The 21,971-nt window shown below is 36.9% G+C and overlaps 2 protein-coding genes across 11 annotated transcripts in view; one reads left to right on the forward strand and one right to left on the reverse strand.

Moving 5' to 3' along the window:
* LOC106882228 (phytanoyl-CoA dioxygenase domain-containing protein 1 homolog) lies at positions 1 to 16,499 on the forward strand. Of its 3 annotated transcripts, none has more exons than XM_014932826.3 (12): positions 1 to 318; positions 3,018 to 3,085; positions 5,589 to 5,723; positions 6,377 to 6,455; positions 7,449 to 7,496; positions 8,047 to 8,102; positions 9,412 to 9,474; positions 10,549 to 10,570; positions 11,691 to 11,816; positions 12,535 to 12,654; positions 14,587 to 14,713; positions 15,473 to 16,499. In XM_014932826.3, the coding sequence occupies exons 2-12, from the start codon at positions 3,062 to 3,064 to the stop codon at positions 15,531 to 15,533; spliced, it is 861 nt and encodes a 286-aa protein (XP_014788312.1). In that variant the 5' UTR covers positions 1 to 318; positions 3,018 to 3,061; the 3' UTR covers positions 15,534 to 16,499. The 3 variants fall into 3 exon arrangements, with proteins under 3 accessions (XP_014788312.1, XP_014788314.1, XP_014788313.1); XM_014932828.3 differs by lacking the exon at positions 1 to 318 and adding an exon at positions 540 to 2,273; XM_014932827.3 differs by lacking the exon at positions 1 to 318 and adding an exon at positions 562 to 738.
* Positions 6,450 to 21,971, reverse strand: part of LOC106882229 (uncharacterized) — a 24,483-nt gene continuing 8,961 nt past the window's right edge. For 5 of the 8 annotated variants that reach the window (XM_014932833.3, XM_014932829.3, XM_014932831.3 and 2 more), the window contains exons 6-7: positions 21,185 to 21,344; positions 17,871 to 18,100 (exon numbers count right to left, since the gene is read on the reverse strand). In XM_014932833.3, coding sequence (XP_014788319.1) covers positions 18,014 to 18,100; positions 21,185 to 21,344 — 247 coding nt within the window. In that variant the 3' untranslated portion in view covers positions 17,871 to 18,013. Of the gene's footprint in view, positions 7,734 to 10,149; positions 10,254 to 17,870; positions 18,101 to 21,184; positions 21,345 to 21,971 lie in introns of those variants that run through there. The other 3 variants (XM_089342049.1, XM_052976185.2, XM_052976184.2) reach the window with 3 other exon arrangements.

Below are 21,971 nucleotides of genomic sequence, written 5' to 3' on the forward strand. Positions count from 1 at the left end.
ACTAGACAGTAACGTTTATTGGCCACTACAACATGGCTGTTCTATAAAGGACTATGTTACTACATTTTAAACCCAGAAAAACGTCTTTTCCAGCTGGTTAACAGCACACTACCTGTGTCCAAAATACTGTGAGTACGGGAGCGAATCACTCCCCCTCCAGCTTGGCAAAACCAGTGCCCGACCCAAGGATTATTTCTTTAATTCTCTCTTCCCTCTCTCTCTCTCTCTCTCAATAGTTTTGCTTTCAATTCCGTTTCCTCTGTTTTAACTTTTGGTTTCCGGTTTCGCGTACCTGACAACAGCAACAATTAATTTTATGTAAGATTCATTATTCTTATCTAAAAAAAATATACTGTTTTTTCTTTCCTCGCTTAAATATCGTAAAATTATCTGACCGAAAATATTCTTTATGATATGGATGTTTCACCCAATAACAGTGGCAAAAGCAGAAATTTCAAACATCCACGTTTCGTTCTGTACTCTTCCTCTCCCTCCTGTCTCTCGTACACTTGCCCTCACACACGTGCGCGCACACTACCTTTTCTCTTGCAATCAGCCTATAACAGCTGTTATGTTTGTTATATCAGGAGCCACTTGTAAAGCGCGGCTTAGAAAACACGTATCATATAAACATTTCTTCGTTATAATGTAGTCCTAGAAAAAGACAGGAGTGTCACGACTAGAATACCTTTGATCATGGCTCTGTTCAGTCAGGTTTGACCTGGGGTTAAAACAACAGTAAGTAAACACTGGAGCGAACGAAGAAGCCTGTAGGTGATCGTTTCCCCTTTTAGAAATAGCAACTAAAATCCCTCAAATCATACGCTTTCGTATTAGTAATGGAAAAATATTGGTGTTGTATTATGTAAGTCTAAGTATTACGAAGAGAACGTATTTGATTAAATGTCCGTTAAATCAGAGACGATATAGCTCTAAATGTAAATAAAACGAGAGAGAGAGATTTTAATCAACGAAGGCAAACTACTAGTTTTCTCTTTCGGAGTTTGTCGAGTCCCTTGATCTGAGAGCATGTGATGAAACTAAAGATAATTACATCATGGAAGAGCCAGTTTGGTCATAAAATAAACAAAACATAAAATTGTTAAAATTTACTTTTCGTAGCACTGTCTATTATGAAATATCAGACAGTTTCATTGAACTTCTGCCAATAGGTGACTGACATAATTCCATTGCAGCTGTTTGGTGATTCCATTATCTTGTCATCTCCTGAAATGGCCAATATGTTCTGTTACAGAGGACTGACCCTTGCACGTATTATCTAAACATGCTGAAATATTGGTTTCAAATTTTGGCAGGTCAGCAATTTTGGGGGAGGGGCTAAGTCGATTAGATCGACTCCAGAGCTCAACTGATACTTGTTTTATCGACTTCGAGAGGATCACAGGTAAAGTCGACACCTCGGTGGTATTTGAACTCAGAATGTAAAAACAGACGAAATGCCGCTAAGCATTTAGCCCAGCGTGCTAATGGTTCTTTTCTACTATAGGCTCAAGGCCTGACATTTGGGGGAGAGGCCACAAGCAGGCAGCCACAAATGACAAACTGCTAGAGAGAGAAAGAAGGTTACCATCAGCCAACTATGAGACTATATAACTTTCACTAGCTTAATTTCTTTTCTCTTACAACATCACACTATCACTATCTATTGTTTACTACTACAATAAGAACGTGTACACACATACAGGCTGAAATTAACTTTCTTAACCTCGCATGCTCTTTCAATTATATCACACCTGCCCACCGAAGAAGAGCATTATATTAAGTAACAGTAAATAGATATTTCTTTACAACTTCGATCACTGTTCTTTTTCCATCACTGCTTGACAACCGGTGTTCATGTGTTTACATCCCTGTAACCTAGTGGTTCAGCACAAGTGACTGATAGAATAAGTACTAGGATTAAAAACTAAGTCCTGGGTTTGATTCAATCGACTAAAACGCTTCAGGGTGGGGCTCCAGCATGGCCACAGTCAAATGACTGAAACAAGTAAAAGAATAAAAGACTAGAAATTGCAACTGCTGGTTCAGTAATTTGCCAGCTCCACTATTCAATCCTCAGAAGAGGAGAGGCTGGTAAAAAGTCAGACTTGCTATCTTCAATTCAGCAACCAAACAGTTGATGGTGGACATATATGCTAAAATAGAGATAGAAAGATTAGGCTTTGTTCAAAGAGACTGGAAGAGGATAGAAGGATCACATCCACCCTCAAAGTCAAAATCTGCTGAATTTTAACTCAGAACTTAAATACAAGGTATTTTGTTGTTGTTGTTGGGGATATTTTCAGGTTTTATGAAATCTTGAACCTTCCCCAGTAAGTTTAATTCGTGAGAAAAAAAGAGTCACAAGTTCAATTCTCACAGTGCTTCATCTTCAAAGCCCCTGTATCCATAACACTCGCAGACAGATACTGGTGCCACAATCTCTCATTGTCTACCTTGACACCTTCTCCCAGATGATGACATGGTTCAAAGCACAATTTGAACCCTGACATGAAATTCGAGCCCAGAACACAAGAAGACCAGAAAAGCCACTACAAAGCATCTTGTCTTATGTTCAAATAATTCTATCATTCCACCACACTGAACTGGCAGAATTATTTATTCAACTCTTTAAAATGGTTGGCATTAGGAAGGGCATCCGGCTGTAGAAACAGTGCCAAAGCAGATTATGGAACCTGGTGTGGCTCCTGGCCTTGCCAACTCCTATCAAACTGTCCCATACAAGCATAGAAAACAGACAGTAAATGAAATGATGAAGAAAATGATGTAAAGCAAAGTTGACCTGAGTGGGGTTTGAACTTATAATGCAGAGAGCCAGAACAATTCACTGTTTATATATTAATCAGATACAACAAACTCTTGGCCCCATTGTTGAATTAATTCTGGGTAGATTTTGCTTTGTTTACAACACCCCTTGCTATTCATTTGAACTTTGATAAACTATAATGTGATAAGTTATCATTTAGGTCACCTTTAACATAATTTCTTCTGTGCAGGTTTCTCCAGTCATTTTTGGTGCTGAAAAAGTAATAAACACATCATGAATGCTGAACAAATTAAAAAGGTATTTAATTGAATTTAATTTAGCTCTTAGAAGGCAAATTATGAGTAAAAACCAAAAAAAAACTACAACAGTAACAAATATTCTTTTGTACTCTAGGCACAAGGCCCGAAAATTTTTAGGGAGGAGGCCAGTCAATTAGATCGACTCCAGTACGCAACTGGTATTTAATTTATCAGCCCTGAAAGGATGAAAGGCAAAGTCGACCATGGCAGAATTTGAACTCAGAATGTAAAGACAAACGAAAATACCACTAAGCATTTTGCCCAGTGTGCTAACACTTCTGCCAGCTCGCCGTCTTCTTTTCTACTATAGTCACAAGGCCTGAAATTTGGAGGGAGGGGACTAGTCGATTACTTCGACCCCACAACAGTAACAAATATTACACCATCTTTAAGTAAACAACAAGATATCAATGATATCAATGATATGTTGGGGTGTGGGGGTTACATGTAATTTTCCCTCCAAATTACCCCCTTCTGATTCCATGCAGATTCCTTGGATCCTTTAATTTAGTTTTTAGTTTTGTTAACTTATAAGAGAAATGATAATATTGTAACACTAATAATATTCTTTCCTACAGTGTATTAGAAAAGAATTCAACAGTATTCAATCTATCCTTCCTTGTGTTATTCATTCTGCTCTCCAAACATTAACTAAAATATGTCGCCTTTTTTACCTTTACTTGAAATTAATTTCTGAAATCATCATTTGGCTATCAATATTCTATTTACTTAGTCATATCGAATATGTACCTTCAGTTATTTCTCAAAACTTTTAATTTAAAAACTATCCTAAATCTTCCTTTTGGATTTTTTGTTTCGTACATTTTTCAGTTGCTTTCATGTTTATAATGAAATTTTATACATTGAAGCTGTGAAATTTTTCTGAAGACATGATTATTTAAAAAAAAAATTAATAATAAAATTAAAGATTAAAGGTTAATGTGATTTTTTTTCTTTATATATATTTACAATTCTGTATTGATGGAATATCAGTTCTTTTTACAACATGCAGGATGAAACAAAATCATTTTATTTTTCATCTTAAAAATCAATTTTATAAAAACTAAAGGGTAAATTAAAACCTGTTTAGAAATTTAGCAGTTTCTCTTGTAGCAAACATATAGACAATAAGATTTCACACCTCCCCATTCAGAAACGTTATGGCCTGTGACAACTGATCTCTTGAAAATTCGTAAATGGATGTTTTTTTTTTTTGTTTTATAGGATGGAGTTTATCATCCCTTTTACTTTTTATTTGGTATGGAAATTATCTTAGATATGATGACTTCTTTAAATAAAATGTTGGTTTGAAAACAAGGAGAGTATATTCCATTAGAAATATAAGAAATAGGGAGGTGGGGGAAGTTGAAACTGTGTATATGTGGGTGCATATATGCATCTTTGCATGTATATGTACCTCTGGGTATGTAAATGTGTGTATGTATATATGCATGGATATATATATATACTTCAAAAATTTAATAAAAACACGAGTGGGCAAGGGAATAGAGGGGGAAGTTTCATAAGAATGTGAAGGGAGATGGTTCGAGATGGGATAGAGATGACTGTAGTAAGTGATGGTGAAAGAAATGGGAGTGGCACAGGAGTGGGGGTCAGGGTTAGATATGTGAGGGCAAAAGGAGTGATAGCAGATGAGAGAGATATTAAGGATGGAGTATAGCAGAGGGGAAAGAAAGTAATGGAATGGAGTATATCTTAGGGGAGAGAGAGAGAGCAGTGGGTGGAGGTATATGAAGGAGGTGATTGGTGGAAACAGTGGACAGGGAAGATAATGATACATGGAGGTGGTTCTGGGGTGAGGAAGAGGAAGGTAACCAAAGGGAGGAGATGAAGTATGTACCTCTTCTGCTTTCGGGTGTTTATGGCACCCAAATAATGCTATGAATAGAGAAGGAATGAGATGTGAGAGAAATGCTTGGCGGGGCAGAGAGAATGGAGGTGGAACTCAGCCCTGCATATACAAGTATTTACCAAGCACTGGTGATGGTGCCACATAAAAAGCACCCAGTACACTCTATAAAGTGGTTGATGTTAGGTAAGGCATCCAGCCATAGAAACTAAGTCAAAACAGACTATGGAACCTGGTACAGCCCTCAGCCTTTCCAGTTCCTGTGAAGCCATCCAACCCATGCTAGCATGGAAAATGATGATGAAGTGTGTTGGGGGTTGAATCTTTACCAATCAGTTGAATGATCTCAATAAATTCTGCATTAATGTTATTAAGCTGGTACGGAGGAACTTATAAGTATCTGTCACTAAATATAAAAAATATGTTTTCATAATTTTTTAGCTGATCTTCAGGTAAATCCATCTGCTCTGATTAATTTGTGTTTGTTGTGATATTTTTTTTAAATTTAAATTTTAAAGTTAACATTTCCAATTTTGAAAAATATAATTCTTTTATAATTGTTAAAATATATTGACATGAATTTTAAAATACCTTTACTGTAGTATTTCTAATTTTCATAATTTATTTTCAGTTTAATGATGAAGGAGTTTTGGTAATTCCAGACTTTCTGTCTCCAGCTACAATTGAGGATTTACGAGATGAATGTTCTAAGATTTTAGACAAAATTGACGACTCTGAGAATTTGTCTATCTTTGATACTGATAAAGTATGTCTTCATTTTAGTCTTTGTTTGTTTGTTTGTTTTAACAGAAATTTCTTCCAATTTAACCCTTTTGCATTTATAGGAACTGTCTCCAACCTAAATAACTCTCTGTTTTATCTTCAAACTGGCCAGATCCAGCCTCTCACACTTGTCCTACAATATTATTCTAAAAATAAACAATCATGTCATCAGTGTCTGCTTTGGCATAGTTTCTATTGCTGAATGCCGTTCCTAATGCCAACCCAGCTATTGAAGCTATGCCAAAGCAGATACTAGATCCTGATGCAGTCCTTGGACCATTTAGATTACAAAGTTATTTACCAGTTTCAAACTTGCCAGTTACTGATTCTTTTGCATTTTTGATGGCAAGAGTGACAAGGAAGTATTTGTAATTCACTAGAGAACAAATATTACAAGGAACTTCATGTGACAAGCACAGTTTTCTTGTTTTGGTTTACTTATTAATATACATTAGCAAAAGATACATGGTGGTGGTGGTGGTGGCAGATGTGGCAATGGTGGTGGGAGTGATGGAAGAGGAGAAGAAATTTTTTAAAATTTTTTTGCAAATAAATTCTTTTTGAATTTTGTATAATAAATAATAAATAATTTGAATAAATTAGATTATTGCGAATAATTAAAATTTTATTTCACAGAAGCGAACTGATGATTATTTTTTAACAAGTGGTGACAAGATTCGATTCTTCTATGAAAAAGGAGGAGTAAAAGATGATGGTATGTAAAATTAAATGTCAAAGGTTTAAATTTATTTATTTGTAACATCACCAGATGGGATGTCTTTTGTTCTATTGTTTAACCTTATGTCTCATGTCTTCTGTTATAATGTCTTATATTTATAACATCACTAGAGATTATATCTTGTTATATTGTACCAGATTTGATGTTTTCTATTATAATGTTTTCATTCTATAACAGCGGTTCTCAACTGGGTTGCATATGGCCCTGAGGGTCCATATAAAATTTTGGGGAGTCCACACAACAGAATAGTAAATATGAGATCCACAATAGTATTTTAAGGGCTCCTGAAAATTTTTTCTTTAGATCTATGGATTGGTATGTATTGCAAGAAACAACTAGGTTCAACCTATACAAGTTAATATATGAAAAATGAAATAGGAATTTTGAAAGAAGTTTCTATAAAACTAATTTTTAGACATCAAATGGCTATGGGGGTCCATCAGAATAAAATAGTAATGAAAGGGGTCCAAAGATAAAAAAATGTAGTAGCTGCAGGCTGGACAATAACATTAATGAGATCAATGATGAAAAAAAATGGTATTAATGAGGGAAGGCAGACGATGCCTGCCGATCGCTGCTTCTCTAAAGCATTGTTCTTTTACAAAACACACAATTTGAAGTAATAAACCTTTTACTAATGTTCCATTGGACACAAGATCCTTACAATGAGGCATTAAACCTCTTACCAAAAATAACACAATGACCTTACAAATGAGACATTAGGCCTCTTACATTTTCTCTTATAGGCCATATATGCCCTTTCAGTATGAGGCACTCAGCCTGTAGAAAGAGACAAATGATAACAGGTGTAAGGAATGTATTTGTATGAAATGTTGGGTATACAATTTACATGTAAGTAATGAAATAAAATTTTTTTAATGTTTTTATTTGGACTGGGTTGAAACTTATGAATATATTTACAAAAATAACAACATTTTATCAAACTGTTTGTTCTGTTTTTTGTTTCAGGAAAATTAAAAGCAATTCCCCGTTTGTCAGTCAATAAAATAGGTCATGGTAAGTGACTCTTCCTTATAAATATGTTGGTCAATATTAGATAAGTTAAAAGGCAGAAATGTTAGCACACCGGGCAAAATGTTTAGTGGTATTTCGTCTGTCTTTATGTTCTGAGTTCAGATTCTGCCGAGGTCGACTTTGCCTTTCATCCTTCCGGGGTTGATAAATTAAGTACCAGTTGTGTACTGGGATCAATCGAACCGACTGGCTCCTCTCCAAAAATTTCGGGCCTTGTGCCTAGAGTAGAAAAGAATATCAGATAAGTAAAGATTCCACTGAGGTTGACTTACCTGTTGAACACTGAGGTTGATGTAATTGACTTATCTCCTACCCCAAAATTGCTGGCCTTGTGCTTCACCTTAACCAAACGTATACACACACAGACACACATTCACATAGATATGTATGTGTATTTGTACATGTATGCACATGCCTTCATATCATTGTATATGCATACGTCACATATTTATATATATTCTTATTCTTGAATTCATATAACAAATTTTGGCTGTCATTTTCATTGTGTTACTGTGTCTCTCCTTATTTGTAGCTTTACACCTGCTGAATCCTGCTTTTGAGAAAGTTTCCTTCAGTAAGAAGATTCAGGTAAGTTAACTGTGCTATGTCAAGGGGATAAGTCCAGTTTTAAATGTTCCTTTTGATTTAAAGAACTTTGCTACTGCTGGAGTATCTATATGAATATAGAGTTTATCAGATTGAATGACAATGAAATGGGGATCGCATTCATCGTTGTCATTTCTGTTTCTCCATGCTGGCAAAGGTTGGGCAAATGTATAGACACTCGATGCTGTGTCATCTCATCTGTGAAACTTAAATGCAGATAACTGATTTCATTACTTATTCCCAAATGACTGTCAAACGTCGCCTTAAATCATCTCTATTCCCTCTCTGTTACAGCCATCTTGTAATCTTAACTTTTCCAAACTGCGATTCATAAATTCACCTCAGCATTGGCCAAACCGACAGAGTTAACTACCTTGCAAACAATAGGTGTTGACGCCTTTAATGACACCGCCTTTTCTCTTTAATCCTATCCATGTCACTTAATTCATCCTTCAATTCACACTAAAAATCAGTTCTCTCCATAGATCTATATTTGATGCCTATTATTCATTGTATCACATTTCTTGATATCCTTTATACAGTGTATCTATTAGATATGCTGTAACCTGAAGCCATTGCATACCTTACAGAAAATCTTATAGAAAGAGGAATATTTCACTTTTCAACAGCTGCCTGACTTTCTTCTGACTGTTTTAATATTCTGGTCACTATCATTTTACTACTCGCACCTCCAACGGTAATTATCTGAATGAAAGAAACTATATATCACATCCAACAAGTCTGTAGGCTTCATTCCAGGACACAGTTCTAATGGACACCTAACTGTACATTAAATTCCTCACAGAATTCAATGTCATTTATTGTGCTACTTGTAGCAGACTTGAATCTTTCATTAGCTGGTTACACAACCCTTTCCCTGTGGATGCATTGCAGTTACTCACTTGGTAATCCTGACTTGATCTAGGATTCCTCCACTCAGCATCAATGTAAGAAGTACCGTTTGCTCAGTTGAGCTCTTCTGCTACCTCTTCACAATCCGCCATGTTGCAGTCCCATGACTTCACTATATCCCTAGCAGGGTGGCTGAATGGCTGCTATGCCTTGCCAAAGGGTAGCCCATAACTATTTAGGGTCCAGTCTTCACTTCCTGAGATATTTTCAAATGCCCACATACCCACATCCATATCACTTCACTTAAATTACAGAAGTTTTAATAAAAAGCATGAACACCAAATAATTTCTGTTTCTATGTGCAGTTAATGACATTGACTTTTACATGCATGAAGAAATCAATTTATTTTCTGGATAATTTTGTTTCGTTTTCTTACAGGACATTGCTCAATCACTCGATTACAAAGACCCAGTTATTGTTCAAAGCATGTACATCTTTAAGGTAAACAATCTCTCTCACTTTCTGTCTGTCTGTCTCTCCCTATATAGATATGTGTATGTGTGTATACACACACACACACACACACAAGCAGGGTTTGGACAAAATAATGGAAATGTCATCTTATTTAACTATTTTTACCTTCACCTTAGCAAAGGTGGAGGTATTGTTTTCAGTCGTGTTTGTTTGTTTGTCCGTGGACAAGATATCTCAAGAACTGCTGGATGGATTCAGATGAAACTTTCAGGGACGTTTGGATTCATGACGGGCGAAATGCTTAGTGGTATTTCATCTGTCTTTACATTCTGAGTTCAAATTCTGCCGAGGTCAACTTTGCCTTTCATCCTCTCAGGGTTGATAAATTAAGTACCAGTTACGTACAGGAGTTGATCTAATTGACTGGGCCCCCCCCCTCCCTAAAAATTTCGGGACTTGTGCCTAGAGTACAAAATGATATTATTGTGAATGATTATTTCTAATTAGTACCAATGTTAATGAGTGATTAGCTTTATAAAACTTGAGGAGAGGTAGAGTTGTATTGTAAGATTCAGGGTTTTTTTCCTAAAAGGGCCAGCAATACAAGGAAGATAACTCTGCTCACTAGAACCTCATCTCCTCTTTCTCAAATATAATTCATAGATATACTTCATTTATTTCTGGAAATGAACTGATAATTGCTTTTTCTTTTGTAGTAGTAGTTTAATCTGGAAGAAGGATAGGTTGTGTCCATTGTCTGTTTTTTTTTTTTGCAAGGCTTCTGGTGAAGTTCATGTGGTTGAAAGCTGCAGGAAAACAAAAAAATAAAGCATGTGTAAGGAAGGGATTTCAGAAGATTGGCCTTCTAAGGAGGAGATACAGAAAAAAGTGGTTAGTGTGGGGGCAATGGGATGGAGTCCAGAAATATGGGTGAGGAGAGAAGAGGAGTACCTGAGGTAGCACAAGATCAGCCATTTGTGAGTAGAAAAGAAAGACTAGAGATAACATGTCAATGATGTGAAATATCATTAAATAAATATGATAAATACAACCTTTACTTCAAATTTGTCAGTAATTCGTTTTTATGATGTTATATTTCAGCAACCTCATTTTGGTGATGCTGGTAAGTTATATATTTTATTTGATTAAAATCACATTAATCAATTCAGCTAATGTTATCTTTTCTTCATGTCATTAAATATCAACAGTAACTTCACATGAAAATAGTGTCGCTGAGTAATTATCTACAGTGACTTTTGTTTTTTTGTTTTTAGATATGTTAATAGTCACTGGATATTTCCATCTCCTTCACAGGTCAAAAGCTTTAGAGCTGCCATTATCAACGCCAGCATAATAAAAGGTAGAACAGATAAAGATAGATATTGTGGGGGTGGGTTGATGTTTGTTGTGTAACATGGAAGATGTCCTCAGCAAAAACCTTTACAGACAAGGAACAATAGTACAAGGTTGTACAACAGCAATGGAGTGGGTGCAGTAGATGTACTATTAACTATTTGTTGTTGTTGGCACTCCGTCGCTTACGACGTCGTGGGTTCCAGTTGATCCGATCAACGGAACAGCCTGCTCGTGAAATTAACGTGCAAGTGGCTGAGCACTCCACAGACACGTGTACCCTTAACGTAGTTCTCGGGGATATTCAGCGTGACACAGTGTGACAAGGCTGATCCTTTGAATTACAGGCACAACAGAAACAGGAAGTAAGAGTGAGAGAAAGTTATGGTGAAAGAGTACAGCAGGGTTCAACACCATCTCCTGCTGTAGCCTCGTGGAGCTTTAGGTGTTTTCGCTCAATAAACACTCACAACGCCCGGTCTGGGAATCGAAACCGCGATCCTATGACCACGAGTCCGCTGCCCTAACCACTGGGCCATTGCGCCTCCGCAACTATTAACTATAAGATGGATACAGTCATTGAAGTAGCCAGAGAGAGGGATAAGATAATCAAGCTTAGGTTAGCTATTGACACCTTGACAGGAACATTAATCTCAGTGTATGACCACAGCCAGGATTTTGAGCATTTGAGCAGAAGGAGAGCATCTATGAACCCCTTTGTAGACTACCTCAATGATCCAATGATAACAAAAACCGAAGGAAAGAAAAGTTATGTTATTGAAAGTTTTTCACTTAATTTAGAAACTTTTGGTGATTTCTTTCTTCCTTAAAACAGTTTTTTTTTTTAAGACAATAAAATGAGAATTCAATGCTTTCAATTTTATTTGTAGTGAATTCACATCAAGATAGTACATACCTGTATACAGAACCAATGAGTCTTTTAGGTTTCTGGTTTCCTTTACAAAATGCCACTCGGGAAAATGGATGTTTGGCATACATACCTGGATCACATAATAGTAAGTATTCTAAAATATATTTTCATTAAAATTTTTTTATCCTTTGATCATGTGTTGATTGAAATACATTTCTTTATAGTTTTAAAACTTATAAGCAATTATTATCAGATTCGTTAGAGTTTATTAATAAGGAAATGTATAACAGGTATATTACTCAATATTTAAGTCAGAGTTTAGTATGGTGAAGACCTCTTACAGTGGCCATGCTGGAGCACCACCTTGAAGAACTTTTAATCAGATGAATCTATCTCCGTTCTTATTTTTAGCTTACGTTTGGTACTTACTGTATTTTCCTCTTTTTGCTGAACCACTAAGTTATGAGGACTACAACACACCATCACCAGTTGTCAACTGGTGCTGGAAGAAAAACACACACACACACGCGCACACATGATAGGCTTCTTTCAGTTTCTGTCTACCAAATTCACTCACAAGGCTTTGGCTGGCCTGAAGCTATTGTAGAAAACACCTGCCCAAGGTGCCACATAGTGGGACTGAACCCAAAACCATGTAATTGGGAAGCAAGCTTCTTCCTACACAGCCATACCTGCACCTATCAATGTATGTATGAACATACGTATGTACGTAATTTTCGTTGCACTAAAAGAAATTCCAAGTCATCTTAACCCAAATTGACAACAAGTTATTCAATGTGAAATTTCATCAGTAAAAGTTCAACCAGAAACCTGTTTTCTCTTTATAATCTGTCTTCAATTAGGTGGCCTTCACAATAACCAAAGGATGATGCTGAACCCTGATATTGAACATGGAACTACAATGGTTGGAACTCGCCCCACTTATGAAGATGGTGATTTCAAAGATATTGAAGTAGAAAAAGGTTATTCTGATACATTTTGTCTGCTTTCTTTAATTCAAAGACAACCACTTTAACGAGGTTTTCATTTCTTACATTTTCCACATCACAACTCAAATTTATAAAAATATTAAAAAAAATAAATAAATAAAATGAAATAAAATAAAACTAGTACTCCTTTAATTACAACAAGGGTTCCAGCTGATCTGATCAATGGAACAGTCTGCTTGTGAAATTAATGTGCAAGTGGCTGAGCATTCCAGAGACACACATACCCTTGACGTAGTTCTCAGGGAGATTCAGTCCGACACAGAATGTTACAAGGCTGGCCCTTTGAAATACTGGTTCTACTCATTTTTGCCAGCTGAGTGGACTGGAACAACATGAAATAAAGTGTCTTACTCAAAGACACAATGTGCTGACAGGAATCGAACTCGCCATCTAGCGATCATGAGTCAAATACCCTAACCACTAAGCCATATGCCTTCACACAACTCTGATTTAGAACCAAAGACAAGATAAAGTAACTCTTGTCTTTTTGAAGAACATAAACAACTTAATTAGAATGAATCGATGTAATCAAATTAATTACTTTTCTGTGAAATAACATTTCTATACAGTCACTTAAATCGCTAGAATAGCAACCAAAGTTGCTCTCGAATAACACTTTATTAGCTTAGGTATGTGTATGTGGATATTTGGAAAATACCTCATGGAGTGAAGACTGTGCCCTGTATAGTTACAGGTTGCCCTTTGGCAAGGCATACCACCCATTCAGCCACCCTGCCAAGGATAGGGCAAAGTCATGGGCCTGCAGCATGGTAGATTGTGAAGAGTTAGCAGAAGATCCCAACTGCGCCAACGGTGCTTTTTACATTGATGCTGAGCAGAGGAATCCTAGAAGATCAATGGTCAGGATCACCAAGCTCTATCAAGAGAGTAACTGCAATGCATCCACAGGGGTGGCATCTATGGTTGTGTAATCAGCTAATGAAAGATACACTATGAATCAAGCTCCCAATTCAAATTCATAATGGAACTGAATGGTAATAGAGAGGTATGGGAATCTGCAAAAGCAGCGTAAAATAATATTAGGTAACAAGGCACATTAGATAATGAAGTCCTAGAGATCTGCATTAGATGTTAGCTTGAGGCTGGAGTGTTTTCAATCACAGTTCTGCTCAGTCAAAGTTGACCTGTTGTAACACACCTGAGCACTGAATACAATAAGCTCATTACCATAATTAGTAGTAAGGCAGTGAACTAGCAGAATCGTTAGCATGCTGGACGAAATGCTTCACAGCATCTCTTTTGGCTTTGTGTTCTGATTTCAAATTCTGCTGTAGTAGACTTAACTTTTCATCCTTTCATAGTCAATATGAACAGTACTAGTTGAGCATGAAATTGAGTAGCCCTCATCTCACAAAATTTCAGGCTTTGTTCCTATTGAAGAAAGGATTATTATTAAATAACTTGTTTCTAGTTGTTAAAATATTTTGTTCTCTATAATTCTTTAATGTATCTGAGAGTGAGATTATTAGAAAAAATAGTTCTATGTAGTAGCCAGCAGCTGGGGTGTCACAGACTTAACTTATTTGGCAACAAGTCACACACATCCACATAGACTGCTGTTCATGTAGGGATTGTCCTTGTATTAACCTGACTAGTATATAGAAGTCTATTCTTTCTTGATGAGGTCTACTAAGGCTGAAATATGTTCAGAGTTGTCTCTCTTACTTGCCGAAATCAGATTCAAATTTGTATTATTCTTGGAACTCATTTCGCTTCCCATCACTGAATAATTATTATTAATTAATTGGATTTTTTTACCTCACTGCATTAAATGAGACCTTAATTTGACTCATTGGCAACCAATATTCTACTTGTTATATTACATATCACATGCAATAACTACCAACTCTAACGTGGATTTCTTTATTTCCTCATTTATTCCAGGTTCGCTTGTTCTTATACATGGACTGGTTGTTCACAGAAGTGAGAAGAATGTCTCTTCAGACTCTAGACATGCTTACACATTCCATATGTATGACAAAGGCAAAAGTGTATACTGCTCCAAAAACTGGTTTGTATAAATTAATAACTAACCTTGTTTATTATTCTTGACTGGTTTTTCTTGTTTTCTTATTATTCTTGTTCTGGCTAGATTTGCAATGTCACCAACAGTGGAACTAAACTCTCATTCAACAAATTATGTGATTCAGTTTTGATTGTTCAAGTAAAACAATTCTAGAATACATATATTGCTAAATAACTTGTGAACTGAGCTAAAAGGGAACCGCTCCATAGTTACTTAACCTGCAACAAATAGCAGCTAAATATCCCTTAAATCACACACCATTGACTTTAACCCTGTCATGCCATATTCCTACTATAGTGAGAAAAGGTTAAATGTCATCTCTGCTGGATCCCTGGTAAAGTGGTCATGAACAACACACATAGAAAAAGAAGGTGCAGCCAGTTCTGTCCATTAGTTGGCCTGCAATCATTACTCTTGAGTTGTATATGCAGCTATTTATTTTTTTGCTCAGGAGCCCGGGTGGAAAGTAAGGTTAGTCACAAGGGTCCTGATCTGAGAGGGTTAAGAAAGAATGATACATTAGAATGCTCTTAATCATAGCTCTGCTGTATGAAGGGTGACCAGGCTAAACAACAAGATACTTAAGTAAAGGGTAAACTCTAATTTCCTATTTTACTACAGTTCTGAAACTTTCACCCAATAATAATCAGATTTATCTGGTACTTATGTTGATTTTCTCAGTATTCTAACTCAGATCTTTTCAGCTAGCTAAAACTATTTCTTAAATTCTTTCTGTTTATACAGGTTACAGCCAACTGCTGACTATTCCTTTGCACATCTCTACAGAAAAGATTCCAGTCATTAATTGAAAAAATTACATTTTTCTACGAAATCGTACACTATTATAGTTTTATTTTAAAGAATCTAAACTCATTAAAATTAAATAAATTCGTTATGATGTAAAAGTTTAAATTACTACATCTTTCAGTAATTACTATGTGTGAGTTATGAAATCATATAATTCTATAAAACAAATGGTGATTTGTAGACACTGAGGTGTGTAAGAACTTGACAATAATCTTTTTAAATTAAATTTTTATAAGAAAGGAATCTAACACCACTGCCATACTGATAGAATCTTGAATCTTTGTCACTATGGTAAAACAGACGAACTTAAAATGCCATACAAGGATTAATTAAAATTAATCTCTGTGTCATTTGTTGATAGTTTATCCTCTGTTTAGAATTTCATTAATTATAAAATGTGATTTCCAAAACAAACTGGTCATTTAATTGTTTGATTTCTATTTTGCCATACTAACTGAGGTTAGATGAATACATTCTGCTGAAGAATTGTTTTACAGTCGAATACTTTTCCTCTTGCGAAACCTTACCTGTCGGTTAAGGAAGGAACTGTTATACTCCACACATCTTTGAAAGCACTGAGCAAGTAGACAATCTGTTGACAGGTAATGACAACAAACATTATCTTTTTGTAGCTCAGTGTTTTTTCATGCAAAGCACAGACTGTAAACATTCACACACACACACACACACATGTATGACAAGCTTCATACAGTTTCTCTCCACCAAATTCTCTCACAAGGCACTGATTAGCCCAAGAGTATAGTAGAAGATCCAAGGTGCTACAGAGTGGGATTGAACTTGGAATCATGTGGTTGAGAAGTGAACTTCTCAACTATACAGACATCCCTGTGACTGGTATTTGAAGGAAAATATCAAAAGTACTATAATTAAATATAATTAAATTTATGAATATTTTATTGTGTAATTATTTTTGTTTGAAAATTAAATTGTTATATTTCTGATATTTGGTGTTTGTTGTTCATTGTTCGGTCAATAGTAACAAGTGGAAAAATAAAATCTAAAACTAAGACTACTATTTGGTTCCAGACCAATTTAAAGCCAATTTACTTTACTTAATCATTTTTAAATACTGCAGTTAAACGTTTTGAAGAGAACAAAATATTTTTCTCTTCTATGAATTGGTAATGTAGGTTGTGAAGGTGACAGACAGTGCCATAGCACAATTGATGCAAAGCAGTCAACCTAGATGAGATGCAGTTTGGTTTCAAGCTTAGTAGTGGTACCACAGATTCAATCTTCCAAGTAAATCAACTGCAATAGAATTATCATCATCATCATCATCATTAGATGTTCACTTTCCATGCCAGCATAGATTGTCCTGCTGTACTACTAACCAACACATTCTCCCCCCCCCCGTCTCCTACATAACCTTTATTGCCACCCAATACATATTCTCCCTTTCATTTCTCTACCCAGCCTAACATCTCTAGAGTGCTCTGCAGCCTTTCTTTCTCTTACTGTTCCCACCACTCCCCACTACTTCTTTCTTGCACTGTTCTCTTCCCACAGCATTTTTGCCTCTTCAACACCTTCTTATTTCTCCCTCTCTGATTTTTAGGAAAATTATGACACATTTCTTCTTCTAAACAATCACCAACAGCTGAATGCCTAAGACAACAAAATTCTAAACAAGATAAATATCCTTTGAACATTAAAATTTATGATGAGTAAAGCAGTGAGCTGGCAGAATTGCTAACATGCCAAACATTCTCCTTTACATTCTGAGTTCAAATTCTGCCAAGGTCAACTTTGCCTTTCATCTTTTCAAAGTCAATAAAAAAAGTACCGATTCAGTTCTGGGGCTGATGTGATTGACTTACGCCTTCCCCTGAAATTTCTGGCCTTGTGCCAAAATTTGAAGCCAATATTTATGATGGGTGTATATATTAATATATACCCTATATTCTTTTATCATTTTAGTTGTTTCAGTAATTTGACTGCAGCCATGCTGGAGCACAGCCTTGAAAGGTTTCAGTCAACAAATGAACCCCAGGACTTATTTCTTAACTCTAGTACTTATTCTATCAGTCTCTTTTGGTGAACTGCTAAGTTATGGCTACGTAAACACACCAACACTAGCTGTCAAGCAGTGATGGGGGGGACAAACACAGACACAAAGACACACACACACACACATATATATATGACAGGCTTCTTCCAATTTCTGTCTACCAAATCTACTCACAAGTCTTTGGTCAGCCCAAGGCTATAGAAGACACTTGCCCAAGGTGCCACACAGTGGGACTGAACCTGGAACCATGTGGTTGGGAAGCAAGCTTCTTACCATATGTACAATTCACACAAACACATTAAAGATTTTCTAACTATAAGCCATCATGTTGGCATACATTGTATCTTTATTTTTCTTTTGTCTTCAAGAACTCATACAAACATTAAAAATTATACAAGAGAAAGGACTAAAACACAAGATTTCTTTCTTACTTTTTTTTTAATTAGTTATTTCTGGTCTCCTAACAAATCTTTTTGTTTTCGTGCCATCATCTCCTCAGCTTCTGTCATCTTCCCTTGCATCTGATGTACCAACTGCATAAAATACAATAACATTAGTAAACATTGTAACCATAGTAACAACAAAATACAACAGCAGTGATTTACTGAAAATGATATGAAAATAAACCACTTTATTACATCAAGTGTTATAGGGCTCTGTCTGTCTCCCACTACAATTTTGTTAACTCTGAGTGTCTCATTGTCTGGTTGCTGCTATCCCTAACCATATGCAGACACTTTTTTATGAAGATAATCCACCTTTTTTTCCTCTAGTCTGGTAAAAAAGGGGACAGTGCTGATGACCTTCATAGATCCTTTTAGCTCAATGACTAATGCCATTGTTTTACTTATGTTGCAGGAAAGATACAAGGAGGGAGGGAATTCCAGACGACCAATGCTCTGGGGTACTAAAAAGGATTGGGTCTTGGTGAAGTTTGAGGTTTGGATGAGAGGAGAGATGTTTAAGTCAAGAGTAAGTGAAGAAGGCAGAAGACAAGCCAGTTCCAAAGAGTAGAGGCCATTGTAGTAGTGGCAGAAAAGGCAGAGAGAGGAGACAATATATATATATGGGCCATAGGTTGAAGTGTGTTTGTCTGTGATTTTATGTCAATTGACTAGCCAAGGATAAACCTCTGTACCTGGCTTTCGTTGACATGGAGAAAGCCTTTGACAGGGTCCCCCGATCCCTTATCTGGTGGTCAATGAGGAAACTTGGGATAGAAGAATGGCTAGTGAGAGCTGTGCGAGCCATGTACAGAGATGCGGCCAGTAAGGTGAGGGTTGGAAATGAGTACAGCAATGAATTCCGGGTAGAGGTAGGGGTCCACCAAGGTTCCGTCCTCAGCCCCCTATTATTTACCATAGTCCTCCAGGCAATCACAGAGGAGTTCAAGACAGGTTGCCCCTGGGAGCTCCTCTATGCTGATGACCTTGCCCTAATTGCGGAGTCACTATCAGAACTAGAGGAGAAGTTTCAGGTGTGGAAGCAAGGTCTAGAATTGAAGGGCCTTAGAGTCAACCTAGCTAAAACCAAAATCCTAATAAGTAGGAAGGTAGATAAAACACAAACCCCTTCAGGTAGATGGCCCTGCTCAGTATGTAGAAAAGGAGTAGGTAGTAACTCTATAAGATGTACCCGGTGCAAGCTATGGACACATAAGAGGTGCAGCAACATCAAAGGCAGGTTAACTAGCAAGTTAGTTTTTGTTTGTGGCAGATGTTCAGGTGCAATAAAGACTGCAAACAAACAGGAAACAACTTCTATCTCATTCCAGGGTGAAAAACTAGAGGTAGTCGATAGCTTCCGCTATCTGGGCGACCAAGTTAGTAGTGGGGGTGGGTGCGCTGAAAGTGTAGCTGCTAGAATAAGAATAGCCTGGGCAAAGTTTAGAGAGCTCTTACCCCTGCTGGCGACAAAGGGACTCTCACTCAGAGTAAAAGGCAGACTGTATGACGCATGCGTACGAACAACCATGCTACATGGCAGTGAAACATGGGCTGTAACTGCTGAGGACATACGTAAGCTCGCAAGGAATGAAGCCAGTATGTTCCGTTGGATGTGTAATGTCAATGTGAATACCCGTCAGAGTGTAAGTATCTTGAGAGAAAAGCTGAACATTAGAAGCATCAGTTGTGGCGTGCAAGAGAGACGATTGCGCTGGTATGGACATGTGGTGAGAATGGAGGAGGATAGCTGCGTGAAAAAGTGCCACACCCTAACAGTTGAGGGAACCCGTGGAAGAGGTAGGCCCAGGAAGACCTGGGCTGAGGTGGTGAGGCAAGACCTTCGTACATTGGGCCTCACCGAGGCGATGACTACGGACCGAGACCTTTGGAAATGGGCTGTGCGTGAGAAGACCCGGCAAGCCAAGTAAGATCGTTGCCAGTGCCCCTGGACTGGTTCTTGTGCGGGTGGCACATGAGATGCACCATTTTGAGCGTGGCCGTTGCCAGTACCGCCTGACTGGCTCCTGTAGGATTTTCGAGCGAGATCGTTGCCAGTGCCCCTGGACTGGCTTGTGCGGGTGGCACATAAAAGACACCATTTCGAGCGTGGCCGTTTTCGTGCGGGTGACACGTAAAAGCACCCACTACACTCTCTGAGTGGTTGGCGTTAGGAAGGGCATCCAGCTGTAGAAACTCTGCCAAATCAGACTGGAGCCTGGTGTTGCCATCCGGTTTCACCAGTCCTCAGTCAAATCGTCCAACCCATGCTAGCATGGAAAGCGGACGTTAAACGATGATGATGATGATGATGATGACTAGGAGACCATTCCCTGGATGTCAGTGTGTGTAGCCACAGCACTGTCTCAGATGTGGGCCTCACCTGAACTTAGAGACAAGCTAGTAATAATGTAACGCTGACACTTACCCATAAGGCCTGTATAACTTATATGAACAGGATATCAACAATTTGTAATGGAAACATGATAGTCGAATGTCAGTGAATAACATCAAGACAAGGAACAACATATAACGAGTCAATATGAGAGCCTGTACAGTCACTCAAACCGTTAGAAACAACAGCCAAATCACCCTCAAAGCACCCACACACACACATACTTTGTAAATAAAAGGAAGGAAACACTAGGCAATGTAGTCATAGATATACAAATTGACAAGATAGTCACGACTGGAACATCTTTCATCATAGATCTGTTTAGTATGAACTGAAATTGTTCCAACCCAACACACAGCTAAAAACTCTAGATTCTCTATAACTGCCATACCATACTATTTCTGATGTTTGTCTGTGGTAACCACACATCTATAACATAGCCAAGTTGTATGATAGAGAATAAAGACATCAGGTCGTAAACCAGAAATTTTTTTTTATATGGAAATGCCTGAATCTTCAGGACAATTTCTTCAAACAAGAGGTTTTTAACCCTTTCGTAACTATATTTATTTTGAGATGTTCTGTGTTTCTTTCAATTACTTTAAATATAATAAAAAATTTAGTAAAATAATTTAGTTATTACTCAGCTAGTGTTAGGAACATAAACTGTGACTAAGGTTTGGTGGAAGATTTTAATTCAAAGTTTATGAAAACAAGAGATTTGTACTCAGAGGCAGAGCCAGTTTCAGCCGGGTTGGTAATGAAAGGGTTAAACTTACTGATTCTTGGATATTCATAAGTAAATCTTCTGAGTAGGCTCCTTTGTTAGCTTTCAATTTCTTTGTATATCTATTGCAAATTTCACGCAGTTTCTGCTTACTTTTATCACAAAATGTTTTAGCAGATTTGCAGAGCTTTTCACGATGTTCTTTTGAAACTCTAAACAAAACAAAAATTTAAAGGGTTAAGCTACATAATTGTTTTCTACAAAGGCAAAAAGACAAATATGTCATATTATAAGAGGGATTTGAGAATATTGTGCGCTGTACTTTTTAAGTACATTAACATTGAGAATATTGTGTGCTGTACTTTTTAAGTACATTAACAATCTCAAATGAAATGAAATGATTTTAAACAAAAAGGGTCATTAAAGATATAGAGGCAGGGTAAGCTGTAGACCCAAGAGAAATAGACATTGAAAATATCTAGTGATGTAAGATATACAAATAGGACTTCCATTTACAAGCAGGCCATACAAAGAAGTGTTATCTCCATTGACTAGCATAGCAATATCACTGTCTACTGCTACAAGAGCTAAGAAGATAATTAAGAAAAGACCAACTACAAAGGCATCGAATTTGTGGACCATATTATGAAAGTGACAGAAAGGGAATTAGTTTAAACAAGGTGCAGTTTGGGTTTGTGTCAGGAAATGGAATGGCTGATGTCTTCTTTTCAGTGAAACAGCTACAGGAAAAGTTCTTAACGAAGAACAAACCATTTTAGCTAACATTCATTGAGCAAGAGAAGACAGTGTTCGATTACAAAATCCATCTGAAAATCATG

The sequence above is a fragment of the Octopus bimaculoides genome, chromosome 25, assembly GCF_046866305.1.
Source record: "Octopus bimaculoides isolate indiv1 chromosome 25, ASM4686630v1, whole genome shotgun sequence".
Taxonomy (NCBI): domain Eukaryota; kingdom Metazoa; phylum Mollusca; class Cephalopoda; order Octopoda; family Octopodidae; genus Octopus; species Octopus bimaculoides.